The sequence below is a fragment of the Terrapene carolina genome, unplaced genomic scaffold (genome assembly GCF_002925995.2).
Source record: "Terrapene carolina triunguis isolate 2854851 unplaced genomic scaffold, T_m_triunguis-2.0 Scaffold66, whole genome shotgun sequence".
Classification (NCBI taxonomy): domain Eukaryota; kingdom Metazoa; phylum Chordata; order Testudines; family Emydidae; genus Terrapene; species Terrapene triunguis.
This window is the reverse complement of record NW_020664417.1, coordinates 15240870-15259340: the sequence shown is the minus strand read 5'-3', so window position 1 is coordinate 15259340 and position 18471 is coordinate 15240870. Positions and strand designations below refer to the sequence as shown.

The window sequence follows — 18471 nt, the reverse complement described above, 5'->3', positions numbered from 1 at the left end:
CTGGGTGGAGGAGACCTGGAATCCCTGTAGGAGGAAGGGAGGGGACATGGGGGGACTGGAATGGGAGGGGGAGGACTGGAATTTGCCCCCTCAGAAGAAATACCTGATTAGTGCTGCTGGCACAAAGTGGACACGGGTCCCAAATGTACAAGAATGGTGATCTCCCCCCATGCACAGGGGAGGGTTGTGTGCATATTACAAAGCCGCCATGCCTAGAACTGTGTGTTCTGCAGAGTGGAGAGAACAGCAATTGGCCATAGTTCCTGCCCCACCGGGTGCTGGGGCTGCATGGACAGGACTGCAGTGCAGAGCAAGGCTCTAACCTTCCCACCTAGCTCTTGTGAAAGCGCTTGGCCACATGCTCCTCCAGGCAGGGCAGAGCTTTTCTTGCACAATAACCAGACTTGGCACCACTAAACAATCTGAATATATTTGCTGTTTGCCTGCTGGGACAGCAGCTGTGTGCCCAGTGCTGGAGCAAAGAGATGAAGCAGTTTGCCAGGGGTGGGGCATGGTCGCCTTTTAGCTTCTGCCCCAGGAGTTTCTATAAGGCTGCCCGAGAAGCGGGGACCACCCTTTACTTGCCCTGCCTGTCTCCAAGAGTGGCTTCTCCAGGCTTCCCTTACTAGCCTGGCGCTCTCTTGGCTCAGCTGACAGGTGCGAGGGGTCTGTAACAAGCTGTCAAAAGCAAATCTACATGAACACTCCACATGCACAGCCTAGAGCAATTCACCAGCCCAGCGCATGCCACAATCTCCCTAGCTTGCTTGTGAGGAGCCCATTGCAGTGGTAATTAGAATGTCATAAAAATGGTCATAGTACATCAGACCAATGGTCCTTCTCACCCAGTATCCTGTCTTCCAACAGTGGCCAATACTAGATGCTTCAGAGCAAATGAACAGAACAGACAATCATGGAGTGATCCATCCAGCCCCTGTGGTCCACTTCCAGCTTCTGGCAGTCAGAGGCTAGGGACACTGAACATGGGGTTGCATCCCTGACCATCTTGGCTAATAGCTGTTGATGGACCTATCCTCCAGGAACTTATCTAGTTCTTTTTGAACCCTGTTATAGTTTTGGTCTTTACAACATTCACAGTTTGACTATGCATTGTGCAAAGAAGTACTTCCTTTTGTTTGTTTTAAGTCTGCTGCCTATTAATTTCATTGGGTGACCCCTAGTTCTTGTGTTAGCTGAACCCGTAAATAACACTTCCTTATTCACTTTCTCCACGTCATGCCTGAGTTTATTGACCTCTTATAATTTGACCGCAGTTGTCTCTTTTCCAAGCTGGAAAGTCCCAGTGTTTTTAACCTTTGCTCATACAGAAGCTGTTCCCCATCCCCCATCATTTTTGTTGCCCTTCTCTGTACCTTTTCCAATTCCAATCTGTTTCTTTTCAGATGGGGAGACCAGAACTGCACCCAGTATTCAAGGTGTCAGCCTTGAGGGCAGGCTGCTCAGTCACCTCCAACAGCCATGATGGTGCTGGAACGGCAGCCTGGCCTGATGACGCTAGTTACATTAACAGCGCTGCTCTCCATAGCGCTTGGCCAACAGTCTTTGCCGCTCCGCACTAGTCAGACCGCAGTTATCAATCCGTTGCCTGGTGAGCACCGCCCAGGGCAGGGCTCTGGGGAGTTGTTGGCATGGCGGACTCCAGGGTCCGACTCTGCGCCGCCGAGCAGTAAGTGCAGGAGCGGGCGCCTTTGCAAACCGGCCCGTGGCTGCTGGCGGCGGCACTGCAGGGGTTAAAGCCAGAGGCGAGGGCGGCCCCCCGGCAGGAGCAGGCGCTGAATGGGAGCCACTCAGCAGCCGCGGTGACTCACCTGCCCAGGTGCGCCCGCCCGGGGCTTCCCGCTGCAAGGAGGAGGCGGCTGGAGCGCTGCTGCCTGCGCCGGTGAGTTCGTTCCCCCGGCCGGCGGCGCCCTTCGCTTCGGCTGCCCGCAGGCTGGGCTGCCCGCTCTGCTGGGGCTCGGGCTAGCAGGGGGCCCACGAGCCTGTGGGGCTGGGGCTCGCTCCCACCTGCCTTTCCGGACGCGCACCGGGCCAGCTGCAAGGCCGGCTTGGGGCCGCTCCCCGTAGGGCTCGGGTGGCTCCACGCGCGCTTCTCTCCCCTCCCCCAGCTTACTTGGGCCCCGACGGGCTTTTGCTGTCTGGGGCTGTCAGTCCAACGCTCCGCTTCGGCCCCTTCTTTTCCCCGGGGCAGGTGAACCGGGTGTGGGTGAGTGATTCCGATGCAAAGTCCTTTGCTTGAGCTAAGACTAACCTGCACAGACTCGGGCAGGGGTCGGGGCGGGCAGCCACGCGGAGGGCTTGCTTACAGAAAAGGGCAAAATAATTCATTACCCTTCCGAGGATGCGGGGCACCATTCTCCAGCCCATTGTTAGATCCTTTGATGAACAACAGTGCCGTTTTTTCTTTCTTTCCTGGCACAGTCCAGAAAGTACCCAAATCCAGCATGGTTTTAACGCTATTGCATCTCTGTATGCTCACCCGGCGGCTCTTCTTAACGTTGAAGTAACACAAGAGTGTCTTTAAAGGAGAAAACTGCTACAATAGGAAGAACTTGAGTCACCTTTCCAGCCCTCCTGGGTTCTTTTTCCTTGAAGCCGTTCCTTAGGACGAGGCTTTAAGACTTCTGTGAGAGTAACAGACTTTCAGTATAGTAAGGTATAGCATATGTTGGCTAGGCTGCCTTAATCTGAGTTAAGTAAACTCCAGACAAACATTTTGTTTGTGTGGGTGTGACCCTTCCAGACTCCTCGTTTTTTTTTGCTGATACAGACTAACATGGCTACCACTCTGAAACCGGTCATCTCTTCTGGAAGTAAAGCTTTTCTATACAAGAGCCAGAAAACATAGTGGACAGCTGATTTAATTAGTTGTCTAGGCATACCCAGGCCTTAAAAATCACACTTATTAGAGTATGGGGTGTAGCTGTGTTAGTCTGTATCCACAAAAACAACACGGAGTCCAGTGGCACCTTAAAGACTAACAGATTTATTTGGGCATAAGCTTTCGTGGGTAAAAAAAACTTCACTTCTGTTGCAGCTGTTAGCCTTTAAGGTGCCACCGGACACAACAAGGTATGTTAAAAAGATTGTGAGCCTTTGAATTTATTTTTTGTTGTTGACTTTAATATATATATAACTAGGGGGGGAATCAAACCTGTAAGGTGAAGCATCACTACTGATTGGCTAAAAAGTTTTGTTTAAAGATGTATGTAAAAAAAAAAAACTTTTTTCCCGAGTTAAATTTTGACTAGTCTTTTAACATGACATTAAATGCCCCAAATACCAGCACTATATTCTTGATAACAGTTTGGTATGAGTACCACCATTTAAAGATCCTCTTCAAAATTAAATCATCACATGCCTTACCACACACAACTGGTGCTGAAGGGAGAATAAGTCCGGCCCCATAATATTTTGTACTGTGGGAGAATCCACTGTCTCTCACCAGTTCCATTCCTAGGTTAGTGGGGACTGGAAATGTTGAGCCATGTGCCTGACTCTTTGTGTTGGGGACAAGGATAGTGTGTATCATTCAACAGTGACTTTCCCTTAAAGGAATGTCCTTAGGTTTAAAAAAGTCCTTATTTATGTTACTAACACCTTTTTAGATTTAAAAACGGTAACTTTGTAATGTTGTTTGAGCTGAAAATTACGAAGTAAGCAACACACCAGTTTCATTTTCAGCTTCTCTCACAGTAACACAATAATATTCCTGACACTCTCAGAATGAGCAAAATTTAGTTGTCTAGTTATGGTGGATTCTGAAGGTCAAACTAAACTGTACTGGAAACCTTGTTTAAAGTAGGCACTGTAGAACTGTTAAGAGGGGATTGCTATTGGAGAGGGTCTTTACTGTAGGTGCATTATGATAGCTGGTGAACGTATATGAATGTGATCAGACAAATATCCATGTTTATTTCCTGGTTTGGAAGTATTGAGCTAAAACAAAGACTTACAGAAATGAAGTTCCTGAACTGTGGTCTACAGAGTATTTGCAGGTTGTGAGTAGAGAGCAGGCTGATCACGTGAGGCAGCTCTGTGTTTTCAGTTACAGAATTGTATTAAGATGGCTAAAGCACTTACTTTCTTAATGTTAAATGTCCACATAAGTAATTGCTGTAGTTGTCAGAGGAATGGGGGGTAGTCTGCATAATTGTGAACAGGAAATTCATAAGACCCTCTGTGAAAGTGTGGACCATAAAGTTTGAGAACTCCTGTGAAGCTGTTCTTTATTTGTTTGGTGTTTTGTATGTATGTGTATTTTGGGGTTGACTAACATTATTGTACAGCAAGCTGGCAGGCTGAAATGTCATTAACGTTGTGTGTATTCATACTAGGAATCTAAATTTCTTTAAATGTTTAGCTTCCTTAATGTCATTTAATTGTAGTGAGGTCAGGACAGTACAGTAGTAGATTAAACCCTGGATTTGTGGAGGTGATGAAGTAGCTGGAATCCTGTCATTTTAAATGTATTGCTTAATGATATAGTAAGATAGTATTGTAACATCAGTGGCAACAGTTTTTGAACATGGAGACAATACATTTAAAATATGTTGAAAACATGCTACAATCTGCATCTTGTTATAGCAAAGTTATTAGCAGTTTTCTTCTCTTTTATACACTAGAGCAGTATAATCCCTGATTCTTGGTCCAAGGAATGACCACTCAAGTATTGCTGAAAGGGAACCAAAACCTGGCTTCTAAACAAAGCTTAAGAATAAACTGAATCTTACATGTACTACTGGTTGTCTATGATAATTTTAAAGGGGAAAAAAATGGCAGCAGAGGTTGTAAGTAAGATTTACCTGTCTAGGTAATTCTCTATATCCAGAAACACCTTAATGCATGCATTTAAAAACAAAGCTTTTGTGGTGCGTGAATTACTTTTCTTATTCTTGTATTTTCCCCCACATCTTCTGGCAAGCATAAAAAGATAAGTTCCATGTACATGGCAAAGCTAAATGTTTGACGCTGTGCTACTATAGCAGATCCTCATGCTATTAATGGCAAGGTATGTCAACAATTTGTCAGATGATGCTTGTTGAAGTGCTAATCCTCTTGCACCTTCTTTCTTCTGTTTAGGGAAAACAGTTAGGCTGACTCTCTTCCTGAAGGATCCTTGTGCTTCTTCCTAAGATCACACAGAGTGTGTGCGCGCACAGGTTCACGTGTGGATTCATTGTAATGGATCGCTACAGATATTTCATCTTTAACCAGAAAAATATGGTTGTGCTGGGGTTCTTGCAGATAGCCTGTGCTGCAGTGTGTGTCATCAGTGGATTAATGGATGGCACCTTCAGAACAGAATCAGCACTGAGTAAAACCAGAGCACCCGTCTGGGCTGGAATGGTAAAGTTGCATATCTTATTTTTCTGTTTACTTATCCTATTGGGGGGGTTATAGTTCAGATGTTGGCTCCCTCTGGGAGAACTTCCTGACTCTTCTCCAGCACCTCTCTTGGAATCTGGTATTTGTCCACTGCTCTGAAAGCACAAGAGTGGAGAGGTACTGGGAAAAGATTTGGGGATATTGTGAGGTGAGCGAGGGAAACCTCCAGCAGGGATTAGAATAACAAGACAAACTGTAATTCAGTTTTTATTTCATCAGGCATAGGATGATTTAGAAAATGAGGCTGTGGAGAGCTGCCATTTTAAAAGTTGCAACCAAAAGAAAAATGTATAAAGCTAATGACTGTATTGAGCTTCAGTGTAGTGGTGGAACACAGAGGACCCCTTCATTTCATAAGATCGACGAGGTGCCCACATAACATAGCTGAACTTTTCACTGAGAATGAATTGTAGTAAGAGTACAACAACACCCTAATTGGTTTTAACTTCATCATTAGGGGCAGCACTGCCCTGCTTCATTGATGTTAGGGATGAAAGCTTAATAACTGCATCAAAGCTTTATAGGTGTTCTGAGCAGCTAAGATTCATAAGGTTTCCCATATGAAAATATTCCTACTATTCAAAAGTAACATACATTGCTACAGCATAATATGATCAGGAGTCATTGCTGCACAGTGATGGTGCCTTCTTGGGTTGTCTGTCTACTGCTTTCGAAGAATAGTTCTCTAGCAACCTGACAACCTGCTCTGACTCGATAACGAAGTGCAACTTGTGTAAAACTTTTTAAATAAACTGTACCCTGGGGGTAAAATCCTGGCCCCCATTTAAATAATTATCAAAGCTTCCATTGCCTGCAGTGTGGCCAGGATTTCATCCTAGAAGTGTAGATAACCCAAAGATGCACATCTTTTAATATGGGTTTAAGGTTGGGGGCAGGAGAGGTGATGTGGAGGGGGATGGGAATGGAAGCCAGAAAGCTTTCCTCAAAAAGTACACTAGAGCTGTGATTTTTCAAACTGTGGGTTGCAACCCAATACTGGGTTGTGGAATGTAAGGCACTGATTTGCGGCGGCTCTGGTCAGCACCGCCAACTGGGCCATTAAAAGTCCTGTTGGCAGTGCTTCCCAGCTAAGGCAGGCTAGTTCCTACCTGTTCCGACACTGCGCTGTGCCCTGTACCCCAATTCCCAGCCCTGAGCGCCCCCAAACCTGGAGCCCCTTCCTGCACCCCAGACTCCCTCCCGCACCCCAACCCCCTGCCACAGCCCTGAGCCACCCGGAGTCCCTCCTGCATCCCAAACCCCTCATCTCCGGCCCCAGCCCAGAGCCTGCACCCCAGCCCAGAGCCCTGACCTTCTCCCACACCCCAACCCCCTACCCCAGCCCAGAGCCCCATCCTGCACCTCAAACCCCTCATCCCCAGCCCAGATCCTGCACCCCAGCCCAGAGCCCTGACCTCCTCCTGCAACCCAACCCCCTGCCCCAGGCCAGAGCCCCCTCCCACACTCCAAACCGCTCATCCCCAGCTCCGTTGGGTTACAGGCATCAACAATTTTCTTCAACTGGGTCGCCAGAAAAAAGTTTGAAAACCACTGCACTAGGGTACCACAAATGACTTTAACTCTGTACTTTCATTCCTGCCATCTTGTGCAGCCACCATATAAGCTACATTTGGGGTATGCAAACTCTTTATTTCCATGCTTTCCAGTGTTTGAGGGTAAATATAACCTTATTGTGAGTTACTTGACTTCCACCAGATTATTTTTACGGCACCTTATATTAAGATTTTATCCTTTAAGTTACTGGCACACATTGACAACATCAGTTCAAATTTAATAAAGCTTTATTAGGGGAATGTTTTTGTTACATAGTGCCTAAAAATACAAACAAAATATTAAAAGTACAAAACTTATTAGTTTTCCCCCTGTTCCTTACATGTCCCCAGATCTCCCCTCCTCACTGTCCAGGTACTCCAGCCAATTTACTGGAGAAGCTGCTGACCCAAAGCTCCTCTTTCATCCTGGACTCATACCTACCCCCTGAATAATAGCTTCTTTCCTTTCAAAAAAGGAGCAGGGAACTACTAATGTGTGTTGGAGTAAGCAACTTTTTAGTAGCTCACTGGTACCTTGACACATGTTATTGACTATTGCACAGCTTCAAAGCTGTTTTGGTGTTGTCAATACAGGAGTTGCAATACCATATCAGACTGGCCCATCTAGTCTGGAATCCTGTCACTGACTGTGGCCAACATCAGATGATTCAAAGGAAGGTGTAAGAGCTTAGCGGTAAGCTAAGCTTACCCCACAAATTAGGTCTCATCCTGATCTCTACTAGTTAAACTGGCTTAAGTCCTGAAGCAAGAGGCTTGCCACCTTTACCTCAACCCTAGCAGGCCAATACTCTGCCCCATCCTCATCTTTGTCACTCTTACCAGAGTGCACCGCTTTGGGCTTGGTCTCTGGGACACTATGAATGATAGTAGAACTGTTTGGTCTCTGCCCCTCCAAACTGGGATTTGCCAGAATACAGCCTTGCTCTGATGTCATCAGTGACTTCAGCAGGTCTGTGCTTGCAATCATTGTCTGTTTGCCCAGTCAGGGTCACAGTGATTGACACTGAAGTACAATGTAACTAGAAATCAGAAGATCTGGGTTCCAATGCTGGCACTGGCTTGCTGTTAAAGACTGAAAGTTCAGAAAACTGGAGATTTTAGAAAGTAACTTAATACCGTGATTTGCATTTTTGATTGATGTTACCATATTTACATAAATGACAGAAAATGTCCTAATTTCCCGAACTTAAGCCAAACAAGGCTGCAGCATGGAATGAGCTTTAGAAAACAGGAATTCCAGATACAATGGTAGGTAGGTAGTGGCAGGCTTTAAGCTATGAACAGTCTGTTGCAGACACTGTGACTCTAGGTCTACAAAATCAGCTTGAATAACTCAAATAGCCAACAGGCTTAACCAAAAATAGAGAACCAGCCCTCACTGAGTCCAGTTAAAGAAACCAAGTTTGGAGTTTCTTAGCTAAGACACTTAAGATGACATGTCAACGACAAACCAGTATTAAAATGGCAAAATACTACTTTGATAAATGCCTTCCCGATTCATATGCCTCTCCCCCAGCCCACTATACACATTCTCATGACAGGAGCATACATGGGATATTTCAGGTGGATTGGCTGAGCATTGGCAAAGTTAGGGAGAGCATCAAAACTTGTGGTAATGGAGCGCTATCTACAGTCTCTCCGTAATACCTTCAGCATATGCTATAAAGGTTGATGGAATTTAAACTACTATATAATTTATAAATGTGCCGACACATGTGGTGATAAGTTTTCCTACACCGAAGGTTATATACTAAAGAGAGCTGTCAGTTAATGCCAATGGCCCTTAATTCCCTGGAATATTATGTGCTAGTTACACACTTTCACACTAGCGGAAATGTAACACTGCTGAAATGTGAAATCTGATTCCAAAATTATAAAGCAAGGCTGGAATAACTGCTAATTTTGACACTAACCTTCAATAGCAGAATGTTTCATTTTCTAAAGAAGTGACAGAATACCATTCCTTAAACTCCAGGATCTGCACCGTTAAAACCAAGAAAGTTGAAGTACGTCAGTTATTGTGACATAAAATGTCTGCTCTCTTCATAGGCTCATTCTTATTATCAAGTGGGGTGCAAACGTCCTAGTTTTCTGTGTGGTAACTATGAACTTAAATAACTTTGTGAGTGCTTATAATTTAAAATGGCTCCTTATGGAATATATTTTTCTGAAACTTTTCATACCCAATATAGTAGCATAACTTGTTAGCATGCTTTCTGTCCAGTTGCAAAATCATCTGTTTATTTTTAACATGCAGGTCATGGGTGTTCCTGGAATTCTGGCTTTATTTTCTTCCCAGAAAAAAAATCCAGTTCTTGTAAGTTTGTAGAATTTTTTTTTTTTAAAAGGGGTAGGTGAAGGAGTGACAAGATACATCTTTTGTAAGCAACACTAAGTTGGTAGTGGCCTGGTTCACTTTATTGCACTTGGTTCTAAATCCTGCTGCAAGATCCTCACTCTGAGTTCTGTGTAGCAGTATTAAATTCTGTAGAAAAATGAAAAATTCTGGCAGCATTTGCTGATCAGTTACTCCAGAACATGTGATTTTACCCCCCCCCTCCCATTAGCTGGTTTTAGATTCCTTCAAGTTCTGTATTTTCTAGCAGTTGCTTTTGAATGTACTAGAGAAATATTTTCACAAATTTCATCTGTTTTGCTGGACTATATAGTATGATACGAATTAAAATGGAATGTGTAAAGAGCTTGCTTCTTGACTTTCTGGCCAGCTAAACTCCAAAAGGATATGTTCTTATTTGTAAACGAGTGAACTGCTAAAAGACCTAAAAGGGTTTTACTTAATCTAATTGCTTTAACAAACATACATCTCTGTGGTCAAGATTTGAGATTATAGGGCATATATAATATAGAGGTGGTAGTGGCTTGGAGACACTTGTTGAACTTGACCATGGTTTCATAATAATTCTTCTTGCTACTGTCCTTTGTTACCAATCTATCACTATAAAGCTTTAGGAGCTGATGCAAATGATTTTCTATTATGATCCTGATTTTTGCCCCTCTTAATGTCAAAGACTCAAAATTGGAAAGTTAGACTCTCCCCCCCCCCCCCATAAAAGGAAATGAATCAGACAAGGGATTCCTGAATTGTGGATCCCTTAAGAGGGGAGAAAAAAACAGCTGGTAAATATAGTAATGAGTATTGTGGGGAGCTCTTGATGCACTCAACAGAATACAATCACTGCAGTATTATGGGTGGTGGTCAGAACATTTGAAATTATTCAGGTTTGATTAATATCTTTCAGAGTGGCTTATTAATTTTAAAGAAAAAATAGACAATGCACTAACTCTTCCTGTCCCCACCCCATATTTGCCTTGAATTTTTTCCTATGCAGGTGAATGCAATGATAGTAGCTTCTATATTTTCTTGTTTTGCCACCATCATTGTAGTTGTCTATGCTTCCTTAACTTTAAGCTATGGTGAAGAAGATGAGATGTTCACACATGAGCCAGTTCATGTTATTCATACGGTAAGTGGCCGTATTTTGTGACAAAATTGCACTTCCTTTTGTAGGAATGCAATCCAGACTTCACAGTTCCTTTCAGTATGTGCAAACTAGGCATATACCAACAATTCTAAAATCAGTTTATTATTGCTGAATGCAGGAAGCTCTGTGATTCTCTGGAGAATCACAGTATAATCTTCTCCTGGTACTTGCTATTGTCCAAGAGAGAATGCAGAACTAGATGGACCACTGGCTTTCTCTGATGTGGAAATTCTTAGGATACTGAACTTCTATCCTAGGAGACATCAATAGCAAGGAACCTGGTGGTCAAAATATGTTAGGAACATGGGGTCTTCCCCATAGAGAGAACATTCAGTGGTAAAGATCTGGGTTCTTGCCTTGTAGAACATAAATGCTTTGGAGATGTTCTCCATGAGATGGGAGTACTTGGTGGCTATTACAGCATGTAGCCTATATAACTGGAGAGTTGGTACCGATAGTCCTTGATATGAAATTGAGTGTAGGAGAATTGGAACAGGAACAGTTAAGATCAAAACCGTCAACATTCTAACTTGATTTGATCTAAAACCTGTTGCCCTTTGGGCCACAGAATCCATTCATACAATTTTAGTGGATTATGGAGACACATAGGAACACCAACCAAGAGTGAGGCCCATTGTGCTAGGAAGTACTGAGAAATTAGAATATCTGTCCCAAGTTCAAACAACTAATATCTTTGAATGGGATAGGAAGGGAAGCCATTGGCTTATTATTATAAAACAAATTACAAGATAACTCAGCATCTTCACTAAACTGCAGTGTAGTCTAGAGCAGTGCTTCTCAAAGTCGGGCCGCCGCTTATTCAGGGAAAGCCCCTGGCGGGTCGAGCTGGTTTGTTTACCTGCCGTGTCCGCAGGTTCAGTTGATCGCGGCTCCCACTGGCCACGGTTCGCCGCTCCAGGCCAATGGGGGCTGCGGGAAGGGCGGCCAGCACATCCCTTGGCCCACGCCGCTTCCCGCAACGGAACAAGCAGCGGACTGGCTTTGAGAAGCACTGGTCTAGGGCATCGGCGCCAACTTCTCCTGTTGCCGGGGGTGCTCAACCCCGCCCTCAGCCCTACCCCGACTCCACCCCTCCCCGCATCCATTCCAATCCCTTCCCCAAAGTCCCTGTCCCGAATCCTCCGCCCCCTCCCTGCCCCTATTGGACTTCTTCCCCAAATCCTTGCCCCGCCTCTTCCCTGCCTCCTCCCCTAAGCACACTGTGTTCCCACTCCCTCCCAGAGCTTGTTACGCTGCGAAACAGTTTCGCAGCGGCAAGCACCGGGAGGAGAAGTGGGGACGTGGCACGCTCATGGGAGAAGGCGGAGGTGAACTGGGGCGGGGTGGGAAGCTTGGCTGCCAGTGGGTGCAGAGCACCCATCAATTTTTTCCAGCCCCAGAGCACCCACGGAGTCAGGGGCTTGAGTCCCAACTCCATCAAAGCTTGCAATATGACTCTGGGCAAGTCACTTAACCTCTCTGCACCTCAGTTTGCACATTTGTAAAAGGTCGGTAAGGTGTAAAAAGAAAATTTACCCATCTCTCTGAAATGCGTTATGGTCTTGGATGTAAGGCTATAGAAGCAATAGGCTGTGTCTTCTGAATTATCAGGCCACTTAGGTACCTAGACATAGATTTAGGTGCTGACATTTAGATACTTGCTTTTGCAAATTTTCTGCTGATATCTGGTCTCTTGATACAAAATCCTTTTGGTACCAATAATAGCTTGTTGGGATTAATATATTTATGAAAAAAATGCAAATACACCCATGCACTGCAGGCCAACTTTCTGATGTCATGCCGCTTAGGTGTGATGTGTCTCACTGTAGACAAAGATGATTCTAAAGCAGTTGTCACCAACCGGTCAACACTGGAGACTCTCCTAGTCGTTTGTGATCTCCAGTGGTGCAGTAGGGCTGCCACTAAGGCAGGCTCCCTGCCTGCCCCGGCCCCATGCCACTCCCGGAAGCGGCCAGCGTGGCCCCGGAGGTTGGGGTGGGGGGCAGAGGTCTCTGCATGCTGCTTCTGCCTGCAAGCACCATCCCCCCCAGCTCCCATTGGCCGGGAACAGGGAACTGTGGCCAATGGGCGCTGCGGCGTTGGTGCTTTCAGGCAGGAGCAGTGTGCAGAGCCATGTGCACCCCAGGCCACTGGGGCGTGTGGGTCCCTACTCGGAATGGTGTGGGGCCAGGGCAGGCAAGAAGCCTGCCTTAGCAGCAGTCCCACTGCACCGCCGGCCAGGAACTGCTGGGTAAGTGCCACCTGGCAGGAGCCCACACTTGAGCCCCCTCCCAGAGCAAGCACTCCATATCCCCTGCTGCACCCTGTATCCCCTGCCCCAGCCCTGACACCCCCCGAGCCAGCACCCTGTACCCCCTCTTGCACCCCAACACTCTCCCCCAGCCAAACGTTTTCCCCCCCTCCTACACCCAAACTCCTTCCCAGAGCCAGCACCCGCTTCTGCACCCCCAACACTCTGCCCCAGCCTGGAGCCCCCTCCTGCACCCAAACTCCCCCCCCTCCCCCAGAGCTTGCACCCCTCACCTCCTCCTGCCCCCCAACCCCAGGCTCAGCCTGGAGCCCCCTCCCACATCCCGAACCCCTCGGCTCCAGCCCAGAGCCTGCACTCCCTCCCGAATCCCAGCCCCTCGCCCCAGCCCGGTGAAAGTGAGTGAGGGTGGAGGTGGGGGGGGGGGGAGAGAGTGCAAGCAATGGAGACCAGGGGTGGGGAGGGGGGAGGAATGGAGTGAGCAGGGTGGGGTCTCAGGGAAGGGGCCAGATAGATCCTGGGTTGCATTTAAATTCAAAAAGTGATCCTATGTGTATAAAGGTTGGAGACCACTGATCTAAGGGGATGGTCCTTCGGTATTTACTTTGCTGTACCTTTGCTGCATCAGTAAAACTATTTCCAAAGCTGACATTAGTCAGTGCTGGTGTGCGCTTGTGTTGGGACAAAGTGTTAAATACAATGAACTTTAAACAAAATGCCTGTTAATTTCAAACTTGACTATATAGTACAAAATTGATAGGAAATTATTGTTGCCTCTGCAGAGGGTAGTACAAAGAAAAACACAAATACAGAAGAGAAATGTCTCCCCTCAACATCAGTGATGTTACTGATTTAAAAGTACATCAATACTAAAACCAACTATTGTATTTCCCCCGTTGACATGTAAAAGAGTAGTAAAGATTTTTACAATGGAAAAAGTAAATACACTACAGATAAAGAATTTCAGTCACTAATCAAAACCTTGTTTTGGAATTTAAGTTACAGCTAAAGCCTTCATTGCTGATCCATCTGACATTTCCTTTGTTTCTATTACAGAAGTTTGTGCTTGATAAACTTGTCAAAGGAGCCAACATAGCAATGTTAATTGCATCTACCTGCAGTGCTTTCATTGTGCTAGTTATTGCTTACATGGGCTGCCGAAGTCTTCCACGTTGTTCATGTTATGACAATGTAACTGGAATGGTATGTAAGTGCTGACTTTTTGAACATAGTTTCTAATTCTATTGCATCACATGTGGTACGTAGGGAAAACTGTGTGGATTAGGGTAAATGCATTAGTCATGTATCTGACTGGTTTATCTGATGAAAGGCAGAAGGTCTGATATCTTCTTTTAAACCCTTGGAGTGTAAGATGTGCCTTTGTGACCTTGAGCCGAGGATGCCTCTTTCTAATGCTCGAAGACTTTTTTTTCTAGTCCTGGTAGATCACAAGACATCAGACTTGTAATGCTAGATATGGAAAGGCATTTTAGAACAATTTTAGAGGTTTCTGAAGTGTCTTAGTAATCACCTCTCTTCCTTTTGAGGTCTGTATTAGGGCAGGTTGGTTTACAAATACAGTTGAAGTACCAACTGATGGATAAAATAACCCCTTAATTTTAAACTCTGCACTTCCTATAAACTATAGCAAATACAAACTCCATCATGAGGTGTAAAGGTTTTACTAGCACTTGTTTTGGATGCTCTGCATAAATTATGAGTAAAGTGTCATGCCAAACTCATACCAATAACACTTCTTGTGTTTTAATGTACTAGATTTAAATTTAAATACCTCTCTAAGCTTATTTGCCTGTGTGCATGGACTACAGTAGAGCCAGTCAGGGACAAAGACGCAATTTTCAGGAAAAGTGTCCCTCGTGTGTAAAAACTGCAAACTTTGAAAACGTTCAACCAGCACTATCATTGACCAAGCAGATTTCATTAAGAAGCTGAGCTATGTATTATAAAATCTCTCTGAATATTGTGACTCCAGTTTTCTAGCTCACTTTCCTGATTTTTAAATTTAGTGTAGGGAAGGAGGACTTCGAGTGGATTGAATAAACAACTTGTACAAAATCACATTTTCCCCTATTTTATCAGAATATACATAAAACATTGACTACATGACATATCAAGAAAAGGGATTTGTATAAAGTATCAGGCTATCATATATGCATGTCAAAAATGATACGTAAATCAAAAGTGGTGAATGTCACTATTTAATTCCACATGTTAAACTACACCCTCCTTTGGGAGAAAAGGCGATAATGAAATTTAAATCTACTACATTAAAATTAGCCTCCTTTCAAATAAACTAGAGTAGAACCTCAGTTAATGAACACCTTGGTAATGGAGGTTGTTCGTAACTCTGAAATGTTCATAACTGAACAAATGTTATGGTTGTCCTTTCAAAAGTTTACAACTGAATGTTGATTTAATACAGCTTTGAAACTTTGCTATGCAGAAGGAAAATGCTGCTTTCCTTTTTTATTTTTTTAGTAGTTTAACACGGTAGTGTATATGCTATTTTTTTCGTACACAATCGGGCGGCAGCAGAGACTTCTGATTCCAAATGAGGTGCGTGGTTGGTCAGTTTGTAACTCTGGTGTTCACAACTCTGAGGTTCTATTGTTCACACAAATTCAAAGTTTACTTTCAAGGATAATTTCTAAACTGGATTATAAGATTGCATAAGAACATCCATGTTTGACTAGCAATGGAAAGATAAAATATAAATCTCATCTGTAGGAATGGTTGCAACCTGCTGAGGATCCGCAGCAGGCTGTGGAACTGGTTTGCACTATGCAAAGTAAGTAACTTTCTCCTCCCTTCCAACTCCTAGATAGATCATTCAGGTTTAAGGTGATAATTCCATACAGTATCATCTACTGAATATGTATTACAAGCCAAATCCTGATAGTGACTGAAAACAAAGTAAGGAACTCAGGATTTGGCCCAAGCAGCTACAGTATGTTCAGTTATCGTCTTTTTTTTTTTTTCCCCTCTCTCTTCCCCCCGCCCCCTCACGTAGGTCATGGGAACAGAATCTTTAATTCCCCAGTGCAGTTTCCAGATCAAGACTTAGATGCAGAGGAAGAACTATCCAAACCACCTCCCTACATCAGACTTGCTTGAAGAATAACTAAGAATTTTAATGCTAATAGACTGGAGAACTTACCTTATATTTTGCTATTTTTTTTTAAGGCTTTTAAAAACAAAATCTGTGCACTTTTTCATGGATTCTTTAAACATGGAACTACTGAATGCACAGAAAGTTCAGCAAAGATGGCAGTGCAATTGTCTACGCACTTGTGGATGAAAAGATCTTACAGGTTCTTAAACTGATTTAGGTCTTGCACAGTTAAAATACCTCATCTCTTCTGGGATGTATGAACCAGTCTCCTGCAGCTTTTATATGAGATCTATATTTTAAGACTAGATGATAATGGAATTTGTCTTGCAGCTTCAGTTTAGTAGTGCTAGCTTTGAGCATTCAAATGTGAAATCATATTGACTGTTTTAAAATGTTTGTTAATGCATCTACATTTTCTCAAATATAACTTGTATTTTTCTGCCTTTTAAACAAGTTATACCAGAATGAAGGAGCCACTTGTGGTTAGACATAATTTCTTTTACTTCTGTGGACTGCACTGGATATTCAGCCATCTTCTTCCATCTTTCTTGGGGAACAGGCTAAAACATCTGGTATTAAAACTTGAAGTGCCCCTGTCAAACTATAGATTCAGTTGTGTTTAAAAAAAATCTTATTTATATTTTATCAATGAACACCTAATAAAACAGGATTTTAAGTAGATTTCTGGCTTGTGCTTATCAGTGTCTTAACATGATGGGAGTTTTATTCACAACAGCCAGTCCTATTTGTGAAGTGCTTCAACTTCCTGTTTAACTAAGTGTCTATACAAAGTGCCTATCAATGTGTACTCATTTCTCATTGGTTAGTACTCCTGGGGGTGGAACACCAACTTCAATAAATGTTTTAGTCACTAGCCAAACATCTTAGACTAGCAACAGCTAAGGAGTTGGCTAGAAAAAATCACTCTGCTCTCTGGTGTTGTTGGGTTAGTGCACTAGCCTTGTAACTGCAAAATTGGATCATAAGTTGATATTTGACAGGTCTGATCCTAGAATCAATCACTTACCTAAGTCATAATCGTGCTAAGGGTTGCAGTGGCTATCAAGCTGGTTCAATTGATCCAGGCCTGGAATAATAGTTATGAACAAGCTAGTGACATCCCTGCCCACTTCCTTCATAAAGAGTAGAAGTTGAATCATTAATAAGATCGGCCTTATCTCTGCTCCACTTACCCTTAGGCTAAGAAGGCTGTCAGGTTTTGGAATCAAATATATTGTATAGTGGGGTAATACTACTAAGGCTTTAGGGCTTTATCTGATAGAAGGGTAGACATCAATACCAAGAAGCATGATGCTTTGTGGGTCTCTGGTGACTTTTGTTGTAGGGATTACTTTCTACATTAACTTCAGGAGAACGTCATTGTGATAGTTAATATTAATGTGTGGAAGCTTGGAACTTTCAACATAAAAGACTTGATTGCCATTTGAAACACCAGCAGAACTACAGTGTGTTCAGGAAGTTGGGACATTTAATACTTCTCATATGGACAATGGTTGAGAGTTGGCAGTTTTTTAAAGAGACATTATTAAGGGCACAAGAGCAAACTATCCTAATGTGTAGGAAAGATAGGAAGTATGGTAAGACACCACACTGGCTTAACCAGGAGAATATCAACCATCTGAAACTCAAAAAAAAAAGAAAAAAAAAAAAAAAAAAAAAGTCCTACAAGATGTTAAAATGAGGTCAAATTATGAAGATCATGAGTATCAAAAACAACACAACCATGTAAGGACAAAACTTAACAGGCCAAGGCATGAAATGAGCTTAAATTAGGTAGGGGACATAAATATTAGTAAGAAAACATTTTACAAATACAAGAGAGAGGACAAGGTAGGCCCATCATTCAATGAGAAGAGAGACAATAACCGAAAACGAAGCAATAGCTGAACTGTTAAATGCCTTTATTGGTTTTCACCAAGAAGGTTAGTTGTGATGGTATTGACTAAAATAGTGATCCATGTAAATGGAGTAGGATTTGAGGCTAAAATAGGACAAAACACATTAAGAATTACATAGGTTAGATGTCTTCAGATCGGCAGGGTCTGGTGAAATACATCCTAATACTTAAGATCTCTTCAACCAGGTCTGTGAGCCGTTAGCAATTACCTTTAAGAACTTGTGGCGGACAGGAGAGATTGGAAGAGGGAAAATATAGTACCTATCTATAAAAGGGGGAATAAGGACACCCCAGGGATTATATACCAGTCATCTTAACACTGGTACCCAGAAAGAAGAGAATAAATCAAACAATACGTAAGCACCTAGAAGATAACAAGGTGAAAAGTAATGGTCAACATGGATTTGTCAAGAACAAATCAGATCAAACCAACCTAATGTCCTCCTTTGACAAGGTAACAAGCTTTGTGGATTGAGGGAGAAGTAGGTGTGATATATCTTGACTTTAGTAAGGCTTTTGGTACTGGCCCTCATGACATTCTCATAAACAAACTAGAGAAATATAGTCTAGGTGAATCTACTATAAGGTAGGTGCACAAATGGTTGGAAAAGCATACTTGGAGTAGTTATGAATGGTTCACAGTCAAGCTGGAAAGGCATATCAAGTGG

General features: G+C 43.5%; 1 protein-coding gene across 1 annotated transcript; it reads left to right on the top strand.

Moving 5' to 3' along the window:
* The first annotated feature begins 5144 nt into the window (after window positions 1-5144).
* Window positions 5145-16545, top strand: LOC112105666. The gene is made up of 6 exons (XM_024198544.1): window positions 5145-5367; window positions 9238-9297; window positions 10331-10465; window positions 13809-13955; window positions 15501-15561; window positions 15784-16545. The coding sequence occupies exons 1-6, from the start codon at window positions 5203-5205 to the stop codon at window positions 15885-15887; spliced, it is 672 nt and encodes a 223-aa protein (XP_024054312.1). The 5' UTR covers window positions 5145-5202; the 3' UTR covers window positions 15888-16545.
* The last annotated feature ends 1926 nt before the right edge of the window (window positions 16546-18471 follow it).